Here is a 20,392-nt window from a genome sequence, read left to right on the forward strand (position 1 = left end):
TAGAGGAAAAAGAGTGATGATCATCCTGTAACTTTCCTAGCATAATTGGTGACTATCTGTAAATGGTCCATGGAAAGTTCATCTTTGCTGACTGGTCTATGTCCACAGCTGATTCTGCCCTGAGAATAATTAGTTGTTCTTGTGTCTCTTTATAATAGCCACTAACGGCTGGAGGTTAGGAAGAAATTTCCCCTATAAACAAATTATTTTATAATTGTCCAGTACTGAATTACTTGTACCTTACACTAGCCTGTACTAAATGCCTCAGAGTCAGAAACTGGATACTGCATTAGCTGCACCACTGATCCGATCCAGTCTGGGAATCTGTGTAACTAATGTACATGATACGAAAGTAAGGCTGATTAGTCTGTAATTAGGATCATCCATAGCAACTTTAACATTGCTGCCCTCTGGAATAATAGCTGATTATATTGAGACACTAGATATTTTTGTTAACAATTGAGCCACTTCAGTCTTAAATTCCCTGAGAAATTTTGGATTTATCCCATCCCTTGTACCTGTATCCAGACTGGAAATGCCCAGTTCTTCCCTCCTAGAGTTTATTTTCTAAACCTTGAATCACATACATTGTTCTCTTCTGAGCTCTTTCTTTCTCTTATTGTAGTGAACTTAAGGATACTAGACTTAAGGGGGTCAAAAGTATACATGTTTAGCTCATCTTCTGGCCATTTAAAAAAATTATTTTATTACATGCAGATAAATTCAAGCCTCTTTGGAAGATTGTTGAAACATTCTACCTATCATTCAAGCTAGGGCATGTGTATATTCTCTAAAGGACATAATTAACACACTAATTGCATGAGATTTTGGAGAGCAGGCTTTGAACTGAGGGTAGGGGGTTGCTGTTGAATTGTTCATTTGCTTGGAACTCCATGAATTGTTTTGTTTTATTTTATTGTACTCCAGCAGCTTTACTCTGTAAAGAGACTCTTTGGACCAGAACCTTAGCTGGTGTAAATCAACAGATCTCTATTGAAGTCAGTGGAGCTACATCAGTTTACTCTAGTGCTAAAAGTGACCATGTGAGGTTTAATGGTTATTGTCTTGATGATTTCCATATCAAATGCACTCAGTTTGCTACCTCTCAAGCGTCAAGCTCAGCCCGGTCTCTGAGCATCAAGATGGTTTCTTTCCTGCTCCTGCATCATTATCAGTACTAAACATTCTGCAGGCCCCTATTAACCCTAGGCAACCCCACTGGACTAAGTTATGCTCTCAGTGACAACAATACATTTTGCACTGTTGTTTTTACCCGTCTGTGCCTAGGGTAGCCACCTGAAAATGCCAAGGTCAGGGCAGGCTGTAAAAGGAGAGCAGATTCTCCCAGCACTGGTGGGTGACACTGAAGTCAGACTTCCCAACCAGCCACAAATAGTGCTTCTGGGCAGGGTTTGAACCAGTAACCTGAAGAGCTTTTGAATTTGGTAGGGTGTCAATCTAATTCCCTACCAGCTGGTAGATGGACCCCTCAGAAAAACCACCACAATCACCCTGAACTTGCTCCTACTGCCCTCCCCACAGCAGAGTGGCCAAAGCTATATGGACCATGGAGACTGAATTTTCTTTCCTAGGGTGACCCCCTCACTCCAGGAGAGGGTGGAGGTGCTTTGGCAGGGCATTGTGTGTGTAGGTCACAGCGTGTGCTGCATATGACCTGTGGTGCGCATAACTTGCATGGAAAGAGGAAGGGGAGCCGAGTAATTCCCTGGTGACAGAATTGTGAGGCCACTGTGCGGGGCTATAGACTGCAGGAGTGGAATCCTGGCCCCCGTGAAGTCAAAGGGACCTTTGCCACTGATTTCAGGGGGGCCAGGAGTTTAGTTTAGGCAACAGTGAGCTGCGAGAATGCAGAGAATGCACAGCATAAATCAGTAGTACTGGGAATCCAGTTACGGTCCTGTGAAAACACTACCTGGACACCTGGGTTTGAGAGGCCTCCTCCTAATAATTTATCCCTCAAAGTCACTGGGAGTGGACAGTGCTGAGGATGGGGCTCAAAAGCAGCCTAGTAGTGTCCTCCTGTCCCACCGCTCTGACCATGTGGCCTCTGTCAGGGCCTCCCCTCTGTCTCTGAAAGGAGTCCAAACTCCTAACCTTCAAAGCACCTCATAACTGTGCCCCTGCCTCTCTCTCTGTGCTGCCCTCCTCTCTCTCTCTCTCATTCCTTCTTCCATGCCACTCTGACTCATGGCTAATGTTTGCTGAGTATCCCATTACTTCCTGCCTGCTACAAACTTCTGTGTGTCTGTGAAGCATCCCACTCACGTGATCAAACCACAGGCTGGTTGGTCTGTGCTGTATTGTTCTGGCTTGTCACCACTTGTGCCTTACCTGTAAGCTCTTGGGATCCCCCTTTGATTAGCAGACTTTATCTAACAGAAAGCATCATGTGCCCCTAGGGCTTTACATATGGTTTTGGAGCGGATGGGTGGGTAGGCCTCTCTGGGCCATTCAGTGCTATGTGCGATGATGATTATACACAGCACTCAAAGCACTGGCCAGAAATGTGTGTGTGATAATAAAGAAAAGACAACTGTTTTCTGCTCCCCATCTTGTAAGGAGTGAAATTAGAAATGGGGAAAGCCCGAGGAATCCATCTAGTCCGTTGCCCACCCTCCCTTGGGCCTGCACAGGATGGATCCCCATACATTCTCCAGTGCTTTGTGGGCAGGTGCCATCAAAGCATTGTTTACAGCAGAGGCTGCTCTAGGCGTAAACAAACTAGGCCGCTATCTGAGGCAGCAGATTCATGGGCACGCTTGGGTGAGACCCACCCAGCACTAGTCATCTGTGTGCACCCTCCTGATGTACATTAACCATTCATTAATGCACTTTGAGCTAGTCCCTCCTGCCCATCCCATGCCATCGGTTCTCTCTACCCCCTCTGTCCTATTCCCACACCCCATCACCTGCTCTTTGCCCCATTTTCCTAGCCCCCATATCCTACTCTCCTCCCACCCCATTTGTTCCCCACTGAATCCTGAAACCCATCCCATCCATTCCCTGTGTCCTGGTCTCCTCCCAGTCCTACCCTATGTCTAGGGTCTGGTTCCTTTGTTTATCCCCTCCCCGCATTGTTCCATCCATGTCTTGCATCCCTCACTTCTCCTAGCCACAAGCTGGGGAACCCCCACCCCATGGCTTGGTACAGCTCCACCTGTGCTGTAAGGTGCCTTTTGGATTGACGCCCAGAGGGAGGTCTGGGGATGGGGGTGCCAGAGCCCACCTGGAAAGGGAGGGGCAGATGGAGCCGAACACTGCAAGTTCCAGCACATGAACTGTGATGTGGGGCTGGGCAGGGCTGCTGGCTCCTTGGGGAGTCCTTCTGGGGATCCTCATTTAAAGAGGAGCTTGCTGCTATATTTGCTGTTGTCACCCTGAAAAGGAAACTGACTAGGGGTGGGGGGCAAGGAGCTGCAGGGGGTCACTTCTGTCTGCATGAGGCACCCTCTCAGAAATGTGGTGCTCTCTTAAAGGAATTGCTTAGGTCCCATCCACCTTTCTACTAGATCCTGTGTGGGCCCGGGGGTCCCTTACTCACCCACTCCCCAGGCCAGGACCATAGCCAGGTTTATCACCACAGTTCAATCCAGTTTGTGTGGACCAGACTTCAGGGGGCTCTGTGTCCCCTGACCTCTGGGCCTCACACGTAATTGTATAAACCAGCACCTATGTAAAGGAACTGTTAATGTGCACAGGCTGCACACTGTCTAGTAGAAGGGGGCAGCACACTGTGTAGGGCAGGGTGATTGTCTGGAGCAGCCTTCGGTCTCCAGTCCTTGTTCTCTGCACCAGCAGGTGCTGGGTGCTGATAGCAGCATGCTGGCCTGCCAAACTGGAGGGAAGTGCCCTGTATTGCCCCCTATGGGACCCTCCAGCCTATTAAGGAGTGACTCAGGGCTGTGTGACGGATCCAGAGGCCCCTTGAAAGAGACCCCTGATATGATCTAGTGTTTGTCATGGCTCTCGTCTGTTCCACGTTACAGGGTGTGTTACCGCGACTATGACAGACCCCAACGTGCCTTCATCTCGCCTGTCCGCGGGCTGAGATCCTTCTGTCGTCCACGGACAGCGCTGAGCCGGTGGGAGTCGGTCTCTACATTCTACCGTGGGGACCCCAGGGGCTGTGTCTAGCAGCTGGTGTCACGGCCCCGTGCTTAGCACGTCTCAAGGAGGGGGTCAGAGCGGTAGGCGAACACGTGGCTTGGCCAGGCCAGAATGGAGTCAGGCGGGCTCTTAACCCCCAGGCTTCAGGGCAGAAGGAAACGGGCGGCAGTGATCAGGAAGGAGTCACCTCCCCCCCAGTCCTTCCAGAACCGGCCAGCCCCTGTGGCCGTAGCGCGGTTTATCTCATCCAGCTCAGGGAGCTCTCAGACAAAGCGGCCCCCCAGCCTGCTGCCGTCCACCCCCGCCTGGGCGCCCACTTGCAGAGAGGCCGCATTAGGGCATCGCTACGGCCCGCCCACTTTGAAAGCCGGCCCGCCCGATTGGTTGCTTCTGCGGCCGACACTCCGCTTCACTTGCTGCCATGGCAACTGGAGCCGGCCGCCATTCGGCAGCTTGAATTTCTCGGCCCGGTCACCTTTCCCCAACTTCCGGCTTCCGCTCACGTGGCCGGAAGAAGCTGCTACCAACGCGCCGCTGACGCAACCATGGCAACTGGAGCGTCGGGCGGCTTAAATGTATCGGGCCGGTCACTTTTTTTCCTGAACTTCCGGCTTCCGCTCACGTGACCGGAAGCTCTTGTTTCCTTGCCGGGCCCCGCTGAGTCAGCTGGCTCAGCGCCGGGCGATGGAAGGAGCCGCGCGGCGTTTCCTGCGTCCCGGCTCGGCGGGGTCTCTGGGGCGGGTTCGGAGCCCGCGGCCTCGCTGAGCGCTGCCGGCCATGAGCCTTCGCCTCGTTTCGCCCCGCTCCAGGAGCCATGCCGTGCCGGAGAGCGGGGAAGTCTCTTCTCGTCATCGGCCTGCTCACCGTCATCGTCCCCGGCTTGATCTGGTGAGTGCCTGCGCGGCTCACAAACCCCCCGGAGCGGGGCTGAGGCCCGGTGTCTCGTTCTTGCTAGCGCTACTTTGCGGGTCTTCCCGGCCCTGCTACGGTAGCTGCTGCCGCGCCCCGCCCCGCCCCGAGGGGCTGCGTCCCCCGCGGTGCGTGTTTCAAGGGCTCTTCTGCAAAGCGTGCGGGTGAGGATAGCCATAATCCTCACCCCGCATTTCAAAGCTGGGTTCTGCTGGACACCAGCCGTCCACGGCTGTCCTCTCCCCTCTGAACTGTAGCCAGTTCTAGTCCAAAGCGTCGACAGCCGGAGAGACCGCTGTGTTCTTCAGCAGCCGGTGACCTGGCTGGAGAACCACGCGGCTCTTCTCCATCTCGGTGTGGGATTCTGAGCGAGCCTTGCAACACCCTCGCGAGTGCTGGAAAATGCCTTCCTCGCTTTTCATGGCTTCTCCTATTGCTTACAGGCTGACTCTCTGGAATGGGACCGTCCACTACCTTCCCTACTACCTTCCTTGCCCAGAAACCTTGTAAGTATCCGGTCTGATGTGTCCCTAACCGCATGGACCAGCATTCCAGAAGCTGCAGCTCTTGCTTATGTTAAGGGCAGTTGGTTTAGTATGTATTTTTCTAAGGCTCCGAAAGACCTTAGGGAATGGCCATTAAATGATTATGATAATTAATAATAAATCATTTATATTTATATTTGTTTTAATAAAATAATGATACCTTGCAGCTCTCTAGCAGCTTTCATCTTAGGATCTCATAGTATTTTGTAACCACGACTTAAGCCCAAAACACGTGTGGGAGGAAATTAAGGGGAAACAGCAAGCACAGAGAAGTGAAGGCACTTGCCTACATTCACACAGCAGGTCAGTGGCACGTGGAACTGGAATCCAGGATTCATGATGCCCCATTAGAAAAGCATGGGTGAAATCCTGACCCTGTTGAGGTCAGTAGAAGTTTGCCATTGATTTCAGTTGGGCCAGGATTTCACACACGCACACTGCCGTCTCCGTAGAAGGGTTTGTAGTTCCTCATCTCTTGCTTTCCCGCTAGTATTTTTTTGTACACTCCATAACTGTTGTTTGGCTCTGTAAAGCAATTTGGTGTATATGTGCATATGACCGTGATATGAAAGATTCTCTTCGAAATCAAGCAGTTCTGAAAGGCTACAAAAAGAGCTAGCCTGCTGTATGAGCTCAGCAACTGCCCATGTTACCTTTCAACAAATCTAGTGCAGCTGGTGGTGGAAGTTAAAGCAAACCGAGGGGCATGCATCTTGGCTTCAGCTAACGAAATCCAAGTAGGCTGTGAATTTGTGGCTTAGTGATGCTGGAAATCATCCCGGGCTGCTTTTTAAATAGATTTTATGCTGGGTACAGCAGTGCAAGGAACTGACCACGTCACCATTAAAGCTGTGCTAGCGCAGGGCAGTTGCTGTTAAGGAGTGATATGTCAATTATCAGAAATATAGGGGGTGGTTCTGTGCTGCGTCTCCTGCGAAGCCTAGAGGATACAGCCCATGGGGGAGAAGGCAGGGCAAAGGTGGCTATGAACTGTCCTGGTGCACCCTTATTCTGGGCAGCTGCAGGGGCCAGAATGCCCCTGACATAAATTAGAGCAGCCCTGGGGACTCTAGTTTATGGCAGCCTCCTCCTGGCTGTCTGTGGCCTACACAGCAGCCTGGAATTCCTGTTAAACTGCTGGGTGCTGTGGGCATGCCAGGGGGCCTGCAGTGGGGCAGAAGGTAGCGTAAGGCTCTGTACGTCGGCCCTGTGCAGCTCCTGTGCCAGTGGAATTTTCCTGCAGCTCCTCCCAGCCTGAGTAGGACCTAGAGTCAGCACTGATCAGAATCTAGAGTTCTCTGGTTTTTCTTCCCTCCATTATAGGTTAGAATTTAGCTTTGACTTTGTGTAACTGCCCCCTGCTGCTGGGATCTGGAAACTAAGCTGGATTCTTCCTGCCCTTTATGTTCTCCCCAGTAATAAAGAACTGGAACTTTGCTGTCAGGGTTATCGGTGCAGAGAAGCCAGTATTCGCGCTCCTGTAGCTGTTCTGGTTCTAAGAGGAGTACCAATGGCCTTTGGTCAGCAGATGTGACTGGGAGCCTTAGCCCCTCTGAGTAGCACAGCTAGCATTCCAAGGAGGCTTCAGGGGAATGCTTGTGTATGTGTGACTGCATGAGAGTTTGACTTCGATTCCCTGGCCCAATTCTCCTCCTTTACATCACAGACCCTTGTATCTCCCCAGCTAAAAATGCCTCCAGTAATGGGGGTGCCCCAGTGAGTACAGAGCCAGCATAGCCAGCCCCCACGTGGGGAGCACGTTGTGGCGGTGTAGCTGATGTGCAGTGTACTCTGGCAATTTCTTGGCTCATTCCATTGGCTTATTGCCTTGGGGCGCTAGCCTTCTCCTGATTCTCCAGAGAATCTGGATGCTGTAAATGATTCCCTGAAAGTTCCTCATCTCTCCCACACCATGGAGTTGTGTAGCGAGGTGCCATTTTAAGAGTTGCTTCTCTAACTGCTCTTGAAGCATTACCTAGGAGCTAATGCATGCAGCCTGCCACTAGGCAATGCAGCATGGGGGGTAGGATGGAGCAACCAAGGCTTGTGCTTTGAAAAGCATTTTGGTGCAATGACCGATCACAGACCTTTCCCTCTTTTCTTCCTCTCATGCAGCTCCATGAAACTACAATATGCAGAAGAGAAGCCTGTCCAGCTTTTTCACCAGTAAGCACCAGTCTTTTTAATTTCTCCCCTTTGGAATGTTTTCATCTCCTCCAGGCCTGGTCATCAGTTATTCAATGGATATTTGTTCTCCATTGCAGGCTATTTTATCCTCAGCCAAGATCACTGGATCAAAAGTAAGTTTACTCCCAGGACAGCCTGACTCTGCGACCTTCTGCTCCTTCCCTCCTCCCCCTCCCCCCCAACTGATGCGAGTAGCACCACTGACTTCAATTTGGGGTGCTCAGCATCTCTCAAGATCAGACCTTTGAGATGAAGGGTCAGCTTGCAATACCCTTAATCACACTGAACAGCATCTTACCCTACGAGTAAGCCAATTGAAGTCAATGAGACTGCTTGTGGAGTATGGTGCTACTCAGCATGAGTAAGGGTAACAGAATACAGCCTCATGAAAACGTATGGATGGATGTGTCTCAGCCCTAAATTTATGGGATTTTAGTGTTTGGTGTCTTTGGCTTTATTCTCTTTTAATCCTCCCTCATTAGCCAATAAGGAATGACTAGTTAGGCACTCAGGATATTGTAGCAATGGGCAGCAGTATAAGACCAAAAGAGGAAGCTTCAATTCCCTTTCGTTACATCACTAGGATTTGGAAGGACCCTTGCAATGCTTTTCCATAGTGATTACTTGCCAGATTGAAAAATGCAGTCACTAATCTTCCTCTGCCTGCAGCGGGGAGCTGAGGGTGCTTAGCACCATTGCGGGAGTGGGCCCAGCGTGTGCAGTATGTCTGATGCTTCTAGTAAGTTCCCTTCATTAGCCACCATTTTAACACATAACGTGTGTGTGTGTGTGTGTGTGTGTGTGTGTGTGTGTGTGTGTATCCATCCATGTTTGCATCTCCATTGCTGTTTTGATAGGACATCTTGGGCCTAATTCTCCTCCACTCAGTGGTGTAAATTGAGAGGAACTGCAGTGAAGTCAGTGGAGTTATATTGGTGTAAATGAGGGGAGAATCAGGTCTATTGTGTTGTATTTTGTAGCAGCTTTTGGTGTGAAATGACTTTGAGGGGGAGCTAATTAGTGGTCATACATGCTACACTGTATATATAAATACCATGGGGAATGAGTCACCCAGAGAGATTCAGTGAGGCCCTTTGAAATGAAAGAACATCTCATCTGATAAAGGCATCAACTTACTCCCATGGTGTCCAAAAATAAGATCTCATAACGGATCTGGAAAGAGAGGACCATGGTTAAATGAATGTGTTTTCTACAAACAAAACCAAATTCTGTTCCTTCTCCCACATCAGTTCCAGAATTTTTTGTCTAGATATTGCTAGACGCTCTCATAACATACAAGGAAGTCACATTGAAGGCTCCTCAAACATTATGTCCAATCAGACTGAATCTGCTGCAGCTGAGCTAACAATGTAAAACAACATCAGCCACCAAGCTATTCCCCACAGTTTCCTTACGTGCCCTCAGTGGCCTTGGGGATCTTGGCTGGAAGGTGAGAGCCGGGAGGCAGCGCCATATTGCCATAGTCCCAAAATGTGGCCAAACAAGGCATCTCAGCAACAAATAGTTGTGGAGCCTAGTCTGGAGAAGATTCTGGACAGCCCAGAGCCAGACAAGCATCATAAAACAAATCTCATTTAAACACTCCAGAGCCCTTGCAAACAGCTGTTAGTGCAGGAAGAAGGATAAAAACGAAAGAGCATTACTGCAGTCAGGTGTAACAGGTCTCTGCTGCATGTGCGTGCAATGCTGACTCTGCCCAGGTGCAGGAGGGTATGGATTTCCCATAGCTTTGTTACATGTCCGAATGCTGGACCAGATATGAAAACATCAGTTATCATCCAACATATTAAAACTATCTTTCCAGGCTGGGATAATACAGTGCCACACCACAAATCGTCTTTTAATAGCCATGGCAACAGGGTAGTTTTGTTGTAATTTTAGTGATGCAGCAAACTGTATCAGGCCTGCAGCAAATATAAGAAGAGCGTGTGTGGCGTTCAGTGGCCCTGTGCAGAGATCCCATGGCTTAAGCGGGACATAAGTGGGTGTGGGCCTCTTGCTAGCCCCTCTGCACAGGACTGGATTTCACCCCAGGAGCAGAAAGTCAGGGTCTGATGGATCCTGCTGCGAGGTGATGGAAGGAGCTGGAGAGAATCCTATCGTTATGAAACCTCCAGGCTGCTGCGAGAGAAAATTCGTGTTGGAACTTGAAGGGTTAGCTATTGATTTCACCCATGCATTATCCAGTGTCTCTTTCATAACTACACTGACTCAGACCAAAGGAAACTGTTTGTTTTGTTTTTTCCCCACCCTTCTTCTCTTCTTTCAGGCGCAAGGACGTGCTGACTCTCACGCCTTGGCTGGCTCCCATTGTTTGGGATGGAACTTTCAACTCTGAAATCTTGGACAGTGCCTACAAGCCATTGAACCTCACCATAGGGGTGACCGCCTTTGCCATTGGAAAGTAAGTGAGTCGCTCAACCGCTCTGGTTTGTGGGGCAACATGCTTGCCTCCTCACACCGCTCCCCAGCCAGCACTGTCCCCAGCATGCAAATTTAATCTTTAACAAATTTCTCCTTGTAAAAGTAAGGGCCTCAGAGCCGGTTGGTAGCAACTGTGGTAGCAATGACACTGGCTAGAGCCTGGACTAGTGGAATCAGTAGAAATAGGCATCATCATCATCAATACCTAGCTCTTAGGTAGCACTTGTCCTCAGGAGATCATAAAACACCTTATGCTTTACACCCGTAGCCCTAGTTTACAGAAGAGTAAACTGAGGCAGACAGTAGGGAAGTGCCCAAGATCATGCAGCAGTCTAGTGACAGAGCCAGGTCTTCTGGGTCCCCATCCACTGCTCTAGCCACTAGACCATGCTGCCTCCCCACAGATCAAGCAGGTTCAGTACAGTAAAGTTCTGTTACTGCCTGTCAGTCCTGCTGCATATCACCTGTGCAAGTCCAATACCACACCTCCTCTGGAGAGAGACTTAGACCGGGTCCACACAACCGGCACCTGTCAGCATAGCTGTCAGGCCTGATCTATACTTAAAAGTTAGGTCAGCCTAGCTATGGGTCTCGGGAGTGTGAATCGCACCCCTAAGCACAGTAGCTAGGCCAAACTAACCCACCGTGTAGCTCCAGCTAGGTCGATGGAAGAATACTTCTCTCAACCTAGCTACAGCTGTCTGGTGAGGTAGAAAGCATCTACACTATGGCACTACAATGGCACAGCTACAAGGAGCCTGGCTGCTTGGCCAGTGAATCCTGCAACCTGTGCTGCTGCAGCTTCCCTGTGTTGGGACCTGAGCTAGCTAGATTAAAGCTCGCTCACGTATCTCTACCCAGGCTGCAGTTACATCTCTGAGGGTAGTGTAGACAAACCCTAAATGGCCACACAAGCTGTAAGGCAACAGAGAAGCACACTCAGCAATTTGAAAAGTCCAACCCAGGTTCTCTGTGAGAACTAGCAAGAGCTGGGGTACACTATGGGATTTCTAGTTTATTTCAGGTAGTTGACTGGCCAAGGCATGTTCTTTGTCTCTCTGCCTTCAACTAATCTAGTGCTATTCCAACCTATTGTGCTTGTAATATGTACCCATTGTTATAGCAGTATCTTGGCAAAGCTCTTTCTACCACATCAGAGTGTATTAAAGACCTCAGTAACCTGGGCCATGGATGTCTGCACAGGTACACCAGATTTGTGGGTCGTTTCATTGAATCGGCAGAGAAGTACTTCATGAAGGGCTATCGGGTGAACTACTACATCTTCTCTAACGAACCCCAGGCAATTCCCAGAGTCCAGCTGCAGTCCGGCCGGAGCCTCAGCATCGTCCCTGTCAAAAAATACTCTCACTGGCAGGAGATTTCCATGCGCAGGATGGAGGCAATAAACAGGCACATCGCAGACGTGAGCCACCGGGAGGTGAACTACCTCTTCTGCCTGGACGTCGACATGGTGTTCCACAACCCATGGGGGGTGGAGACCTTGGGTGAGATGGTAGCTGCCATACACCCTGGCTACTACAAAGTCCATCGCAGCCAATTCCCTTATGAGAGGCGGAGCTCTTCCGCAGCCTTCATCCCTGACAGCCAGGGGGACTTCTACTATGGAGGGGCTGTCTTTGGAGGGCTGGTCAAACAGGTGTACGAGTTCACCAAGGCCTGCCACATGACCATCCTGGCAGACAAAGCCAATGGGATCATGGCAGCTTGGCAGGAGGAGAGCCATGTCAACAGGCACTTCTTTTCCCACAAGCCTTCAAAGCTTCTCTCCCCGGAGTACATATGGGATGACACTAAGCCCCAGCCACCTGAGGTGCACCTGATACGCTTCTCAACGGTGAATAAGAACTACAGGGAGATAAGGGATTGATGGATTAGGCCCTCTTGGAGTTGTCTAGCCCTCTCCCTTTCACCATGCAATCAGGCCCTTGATTTGCTGCCAGTGCAGTGTCCTAGTCAGTGTTTTGGCTCCCCTCTGTGCACGGATTGTGGGAGCTATCACTGGGAAGGACAGGTGGTTCTTTCAGCTCAGGGATGGTGTCAGGTGCTTGAGAATGGTATGATGATGCCACAACCATGGTGACTAGGGGAAAGGATCTATTTGATTCCTGTCCCTGTAAATATGGCTGCTGCCTTCTCTTGAATGGTGTCCTTTTGCCAAATTATACCAAAGCTTAGAATCCCTTGTGTGCTGGTTAAAAACAACCACTTAAAATCTACTTTGGTGTGAGACTGGGCAATAAAATGAATCTGTTTAAATCTCAGCCCTGCATGGAAAGATGCAGTAATCTTTCATGGTTGGTTTTTCATGCTCCAAAAGTGTCTAATACCCTAAGCAAGGCTCAACTCATATTAGCCTGGGGGACTCCTTGCCACAAGTTATTGTCGAGACCAAGAATTTAACAGGATTCAAAAAAAGAGTGGATGTTAATCTGGATAAGGAGAACCTCCACAATTATAATAAAAATTTAAAAGAATAAACAAGGAAAGAATATAAACCCTCATAGCTCAGGACATAAACCAACCTCTAATGCATGGGGGCTTAAGGAAGCTTTTCCTGAGAGGAGGATTTCCTCTAGCTGCCTACTGCAGGGGTTATTGCACCTTCCTCTGAAGCAGCTGGTTCTAACCACTGTCAGAGACAGGATACTCAACGAGACAGAAAAATGATCTTATTCTGTCTGGCATTTCCTATGTTCCTCATATCCAGCCCAGTTTTGCAGACCCAAGAGATCTGAACAGATCTGATACAGCTCAAGCCAGTGTCTGAACTTCTGCATGCATTTGTCCAAAGCCAAAAAATCTGAACCTTTTAACTTTCATGTCTCTGTGGATCATTCAGTCTTCTCTGACAAAGAAAATCTGGTGCAGAGGTGTCCAGGCACATAGCCCATTGTTCAGTCCATTCCAGCTTTCCTAAGCGATGTGAAACAAATTGGCTGGAAGCTGCTGGGTAGCTGGAACGGGACAGTAACATTTAATATGCTTGTAGCAAATAGGTTAATTTCAGTTCTTATTAATGAAATACTGTAGTGAAATTGCAGATTCTACTCTGGGGCTCCCTTCTCCAGATGAATAACCTTCAGGTGCCACTCAGAGGAATGGGACAGGAGGTAGAGGCAGGCTAAGGTTGTTTGACATGAGAACTGTCGAGCCTCAGAACCCAACTCTTCCTCTGGAACAAGAGAAATACAAATGCAGGAAAGCACCAATCACATGCAATGGTGGCTGCCTAGCTAAGGCTCTGCTGCTACGCACCCTGCTGAAGCATGTGCCATGAACATCTTCCAAATAGCTCCTGAGGCATGCGACCACAGAGTAATGCATGTCTTTGCCATGCTCATTTAATGGGAGCAGATAGAGAGACCACGGGGAACAGTAAGGAATGATGGAGCACAGCACTGCTCCTGCAGTGGAAAGCAAGGATGGGCGAGACAGAGGTGACAGGGCTAAGCTGTCTGTTTCCAAGGAAACCGTTCAAAAAAGGCTCATTTGGCAGGCGAGGGAGAGAGAAACCGGGAAAAGGCAGCTGGCCGCTCTTGCAGCAGAAATTGCTAAATGGCAGTGAATCAAGCGCTCAAAGATTTAGGGCCCAATTTCCCACTATGAGTGATTTACTAGGCTATTCCAGTCTCATGTTTGCAGGCTCAGATTACCACTCAGGTATGTAAGTGTGGGCGTTTACCTGCTGCAGTGCAAGTCAGAAAGCCCAACGGGAGGCCCCTAAAATGTACAGACATCAATGAAAAACACTGCCCCACACCCCCTCCCACCCCCAAGAATCAATGCCTGTTGGACACACTGGGCCAGATTGCTGCTAGTGGCGGAGTTCTCCTGTTATACTTTCTTCATTAGTGCTAATCTGCTGAGGTGAGGGACATCTTAGAGAGATATTTTCATCTCCTGTTAAGGTGCCCACCTGGGAGAATTGTGCTCCTTGTCCCTTCCTCAAAACCAAGCTCTGCATGGACCAGCAGGCCCAAGGAAAACCCCCATCCTATTGCAAGCCTTAGCCATACGCTTCTTCTCTCACCCCCTGAGCTATGTCTATTCTTATTTATTTATTATTTGTACTGCAGTAGTGCTTGGAGATCCCAACCAAGCGCAGGCCTCCATTGTTCTGGGGGACTGTACGCATATGGATTCGTAGGTTATCAGGCCAGAAGGGACCACTGGGCTCAACTAGTCTGATCTGCATACTACAGGCCCTAGAATTACACCCAGGAAGTCCTATGTCAAGCCCATAACTTGTGCTTGAACTAGAGGGTATCTTTGAGAAGGGTGTCTAGTTTTGACTTGAAGACTTTGAGTTGAATCCATCACTGCCCTTGGTCAGTTGTTTCATTGATTAATTACCCTGACTGTTCAAAATGTGTGTCTTACTTCAGCCTCCAGCCTTTGGATCTTGTTTTGCCTTTGTCTGGCTACATTAAAATACCCTTTGCTATCAGAAATCTCCCCATGTAGGTTTATGGACCATGATCAAGTCATCCCTCCATCCCCACCACACACAGAGAGAGGCAGTCCTTGCCCCAGTGCCAGGGGGAGGAAATAGTACCTACTTCTGTGACAGCTGTTTATGGAGTCACAGCTAAAGGTGTCTATCCAAGTATCTGAGAGAGGTTGCAGCTTTGCTTCCCAGTCTGCTGCCAACTGGTGGTTCCCAGCCATCCTCTAGCCAAATCAAAGGCCCACAATCACTCCCGAGATGGCATAGTGGAGGGTCTGAGCTGTATTATGACATGGGCCGTGTCATCCCTTGCAGGCCCACACAACGCAGCATCTCCCTGGGGCCGACCGCCTGTCACGCAGCCTGCTCAGTGAATTGTGCTCTACGGCGCTGCAATTTGCAGTCTGTGGCTGGGGAGTCCCTGTGCAACCAGGCAGCAGCGCTGTGTGACGGGCCAGACACACACCCTGGGGGGGAGAGGAGAAGGGCCTGGATTAGATCATGCTGGCTGAGCTCCTCCTTTGACAGGAACCAGCCCTCTGCCGTCACCTCTCCCTGACTCACCAAGAAAGCTCCCTTCCCCTAGCACTAGCAGGTGGCTTTCACCCTCTGGATGGTGGGAGGAGAGATGGAGTCTGTCTACGGCAGCCATTGCCTGCCTCTGTCCGCTCCCCCAGGTGGCCTCTGTAATTAGACAATGGCCCGATTCTCCTTTCCCCTGCAGCTCAGGCCAGCATAAACACCAAAGCAAAATGGGTCTAAGATGCCATCATTCCAATCAGGCAGCACTCTTCCCTGACAAAGGCTCTGAGTTGGGATGCGGGAGAGCTGGGTTCTCTTCTCTGGTCAGCCACTGCAAATGACGGCCCGAGATCCTGGCCCACGGAGAATTGGTCTGCGGGGGAGGGAGGGAAGGACCACAGCAGCGGTGGCAGGTTTGGGGGGTGATTGGGAATTGGAGGCAGAAAGGTAGGGGGGATGAGCATGACATCAGTCCGCCTTCCTTTCACACTGAGAGCCTGATCCTGCCATCGGATCTGTACCTAGGACTGCAGGAGCAAATCCTTTGGGAAAGCGGTGATGGCTGAGTGTACTGAGTGTGTGATTTTTAAAGCTCAGTAACTCTCCCCCTTCCCCTCATCAGCTCCCAAATATAGATATTTTAGTTAATCTTTTTCAGGCTTATTTACAAATTCACACCAATCTTGTTTCAAGCAGAATGAGTTTAAGCCTAACTGAACACAAAAACTAGGCAGCTTTCAACCAGGAAGGTTCACTTTTTCTCTCTCTATGTTGAATTAATTTAACAAGAGTTAAATGAATGCCAGTAATCCTTTTATTAAGAATTTTGTTCTCAACCTTTGTAGCAATGTTTTGCCATAAGCAAATTTTACTGTCAAGGTCCAAATCCTTTCAAACATGTATTGTTTCCACTGTGCAGCAGTGACCCTGTTACTATAATTAGAGTGTTTCTCTGGAGTGACATCTAGTGCCAAGGAGAGTAAGAACAACCTTTCTCCTTTATCCATGATGCTCCTCTTCCGCTGAGTTTCCATTCTGCTCACACAGAGCCACAATGCCTATGTTCTGTTGGAGGCGAAGGCGAATACAAGAGACGGTGTGGCATGGTGCACTAAATTTGGAATCCAGTCCCAGTTCTGCAACTGACTCCCTGGTGGCCTTGGGGAAATCACATCACCTTTCTGCCTCAGTTTCCCCACCTGTAAAATGGAGATAATCCTTCCCTACCTCACCAGGATGTTGGGAAGATAAATTTAATGTTTGCAGAGTGCTTTGATCACTTAATTGTTATATAAACATTAAGGCTTATTTTATAAGCCAGGAAATCAGGGATAATCCCCTACTGGTCTTGAAAAATTAAATTCAATCTTCCCTTTGTACATAGCACCAGCTACTAATGGTGGGTAGCAGAAGCCTTAATGTGTCTCAGCTGAAGCACTGCAGCTTTAGCAAAGCAGCCACCGCTCTAGTGCTGAGTATGATACAGATAGAGCTATGAGCTCCAGTTATATCTGTAGGCAGCAGTGAGTTCTGTGTAGGAATGAAGCCAAGTTCTAGGGTAAGGAATAAAGCCACAACTCTGGCCTGGAAGAGAGAGTGTTATCACAATGCGAGAGTTTTGTATGTACAAACGTGAACCAGTTTATCCTCACAGCACCTCAGTGAGCTCAGGATTATTATCCCCCCTGTACATATGGAGGACAGAAACTACGAAGTTAAGGGCCTCGCATAGAAAGAGTTGGTAGCAATGCTGGATTTAAAAGGCAGGAGTTCTGCTCACGCTGTGAGATCATGCCTGTCAATAGTCTCTAGTGCCTGCTGAAAATGATCACTCAGATCTGATAACAGGGCTCAGGACACCCCAAACTCTCCTCTGGCATTTTCTTCATGCGATCTAACAATATTGACTATAGATATACATGTTGACTGGTTTGACTGAGGCCAAGGTCAGCAGGAATCCAGAGTCACTCTCACAGCTGCTCCGTGGTCTCTGTGCGATTAGGGGTGGTTCTCAGTCCAATTCTAGTGGACAGGCGACCACCACATGCTGCAGACTGGAGCCCTTTATGAGCCAGATACTGACTTTAACCTCGTAACCCAAGGGGTGGTTCCTGCACCACCTGAGATGAGGCATGTTGGTGGGGTTCTGTGTTTCAGGGGATTTCAGACTCCAGGGCTGCCCAGCTGGTGCCATCCTCATTAGAACTGAACTTAGTGCTTGAGACCTAATTTTGCTGGTCCAAAGGCATGGGGAACCCAGCCAGCCTGGTCCTCGAGTTCTAATTTGAGTCAGCTCCCTGGGAGTCTGACTTGTCCCACACTCTGCCTGCACGTGTGGGCAGCCTTCCCTTCCCTTAGCTCCTGCCTGTCCCAGCATCACTCTGAAATGGCACATGTCACCAGCCTCATAAATACGAACTACAAGTGCCAGGGCTGCTCTCCTTTAAAAAAGCAGCCTGTTTCCATGGAAACCCTATTTGGCTCAGCCCTCTTCAGTATCAAAAGCTCAGCACTCGAGCAAATTGATCATGCTTGCAGATTTCCAGCAGCTTTTTCCTCCTTCCTTTCCTCAGTGCTTCAATTTCAGGTGGCAGTTGGAATAGAGATGAAACAGCTGGGGGTGGGTATAATTTGTGCAGCGGCCCCACAGTCACGATACCACACGGCGCCGGGGGATGGGGCTTGGCTTGGCTCATTAGACGGGTCCTGCTGGGATGTGACTGGCTTTAGTCATCTCAGGAGGCTTCTCAGTAAATGCCCCAGCTCTCCTCCTGCCCACTACCCTTCCCCCGCTGATAGCCTTACAAAATAGCTCTCTGCAGGAAACGCTGCAGAAGGTCTCCCCGCTCCTGGCTGGGCCTGGTGCAGGGCAGGGAGTTGGACCTCATATGGGGCCCCTCACAATGCAGAGCTAGCCCTGCTTGGCCTGTGGGGGAGTGCTGAGCCAGCTCCGGAGGGAGCCAATTCATTGACTGGATGGAGGGTGCAGCTGCATGTGGAAACTCTGGATAAAGGTGCAATAAAGGAGGAAAATGGGGATTCCAGAGTGCCCCTCCCACTCCACTGGATATCCCCCATCCCTAGGGACACCCCCACAATATCCCCCTAGTGAGAGGCGCCCCTGTCTGTTGTGTGAGTCCATATCCCCCTTCATGCTGGCTTCCTGAAAGGTTTCCCATCTGCTTCTGAAGACTTGATCTGCTTCCCCCCTGCTGCTTGCGTCAGGCCACCTGGTGTGTGTGACAGGGAGCAGGGCTTAGCCACCGGAGTGAGGAGTGGTGCGTCTGGGAAGAGACAGGGAGCAGCGTCTATTGAACACAGCAGATTCTCAGCAGGCAACTGATTGGCAGCGTGGGCTCTTCAGAGTCACTGTGCTTTGCTCCCGCCCAGATGGAGAAAACCCGGGCCACGTCTTGAGGTTTGACAGCACTGGGCTAACCTGCCTCACCAACCTGTTTGCTTCAGGACTGATCCATGGGTCTGGGCCCCCCTGCTTTGAAAGGGCACCTGACGTGTCACTCCAGACAGCACACCATCACACCCAGCCCTGTACAGGCCCTCCCTTTCCCTGACATCGGCCCGGATTTGTGCCCGCCTTCGTGGACCTCGATGACTCAGCGGAGTCCCAGCTGGAGCTAATGGAAGAGGAGCATCTGCTGCAGGTTGTCCGTCCCTTGGTGGGAGCAGCAGGCCCTCCCCGGGCAGCCCAAGGGAGGGGACTGATTGGAGGAGCCGAGGCAACAACAGATTCTTCTGTGTGGCCTGAGCTCGGTTCTGTGCGTGGCAGCCTGAGTAGACGGATGTGCAAACCCAAGAGGCACAGCTTGAGCACGTTGTACTGGGCACGTCACCCTGAAGGTAGACCCATTTTATGGTGGATGTGGTGCTGAGGGTGACAGCCAGAGAGCATAGGTAATTCAGGGCTGTAATTCAGTTCTACACCCTCAGTCCTTTCTGTTTGTAGTTTGCGGTATGACCTCTCTGGCACTGAGCAGCCCCTTTCCACTCTCCCTCCTGGGGCCATGATGGAAAGAGACACCCAGGGACACGGTGGTGCCGTAACAAACACATAATATTTCTGCTGGTGTGTAAAATGCCTGCCTTGGGGTGCAGGGCAATGAGAATTGCATTGAGCGTGGGTGACGTCTGGGATGTCTGTGCGCTGCAGGTCACTGTATGTGTGTGATTGTGCAGCTGGGATGGATTCTGCCTGTGGGTGTGTGGCTGGTGTTTATGGGTGACAGATTTTGAGTGTAACTGTGTGTGGCTGAGTCTATGTGTAATGGTGAGCTGAGTGACTCTGTCTGTGTGTGATGGTAGGTCTGGGAGTGATTGAAAGGGTTACTCAGGCCCAGCTAATGTGGTTTTAAACCCAGCTGTTTTTGTCTGTGCTCCATAGCGCTTGACAAGGGGCTCATTAAAAAATTGTGCTTAACACAATTTCTACCAACTCATTTGCTCCATGCAGGCAAAGCCTGGGAGTCTGTAAGAAAAAACCCTTCAGCTCCAAAGTCCAATGGGCTGAGGACTGACACCATTCCTCCCCTAACCTCGTGGGGACTCTTCTAGCTCCTGGTTGACTCGTGGGATCAAAGCTCCAAGAGGAGAGGTTGACCTGGGGGGAAAAAAAACTGCCTTTCCCTAAGCCACACACGGCTGGATCTAGAGAAGCACCTGATCGCCTGTTCCAGCGCCGCCTGAACGATTGGATGGATTCCTTGCTGCTTCACTTGCAACTATTTTGTTGTTGTTGTTGTTGCTGCTGCTGCTGCTGCTGCTGCTGCTCTCCTGGCTGGAGGGAAGTTTCTCTGCTCTGGAGAGAGATCCAGGGAAGAAGGCTTTCTTCTGGAACTCCCTTTAACCGCCTGGTGCCTGATTCATTCCCTCCCATCCACCCCCTTTGCACACACACGCTCCCACTCCCTTTGCAAATTGTTTGCAGCGCAGCCCAGCCTCTTCGGCTTTGCAATCCGCCCGCCTGCAACGTGCGTGTGGTGGAAAGCTAGCTAGCTTCCCCCGCCACCGGGCCACGAGCTCTCGGATCCCAGCCTGGATTTCCTGGGAGCAGAAGGAGAAGGCAGGGACTGGGAGTTTGTCTAAAGGTGCAAAGCTGCTGCTGCTGCTGCTCCGTGGGGTTGCTTGCAGACAATGGGAAACTGACCCCCCCCTCCGAGGAAACGTGTCTCCC

At 50.1% G+C, this 20,392-nt stretch overlaps 1 protein-coding gene across 1 annotated transcript; it reads left to right on the forward strand.

The window, feature by feature from the left end:
• Positions 1-4,741: 4,741 nt before the first annotated feature.
• GBGT1 (globoside alpha-1,3-N-acetylgalactosaminyltransferase 1 (FORS blood group)) lies at positions 4,742-14,603 on the forward strand. The gene is made up of 6 exons (XM_067541887.1): positions 4,742-5,016; positions 5,481-5,543; positions 7,698-7,748; positions 7,847-7,882; positions 10,060-10,194; positions 11,418-14,603. Exons 1-6 carry the CDS (start codon positions 4,943-4,945, stop codon positions 12,100-12,102), a joined length of 1,044 nt encoding a protein of 347 aa, XP_067397988.1. The 5' UTR covers positions 4,742-4,942; the 3' UTR covers positions 12,103-14,603.
• The last annotated feature ends 5,789 nt before the right edge of the window (positions 14,604-20,392 follow it).

Source organism: Emydura macquarii, unplaced genomic scaffold, assembly GCF_026122565.2.
Source record: "Emydura macquarii macquarii isolate MOO-44397 ecotype Brisbane River unplaced genomic scaffold, CSIRO-AGI_Emac_v2 contig_691, whole genome shotgun sequence".
Classification (NCBI taxonomy): domain Eukaryota; kingdom Metazoa; phylum Chordata; order Testudines; family Chelidae; genus Emydura; species Emydura macquarii.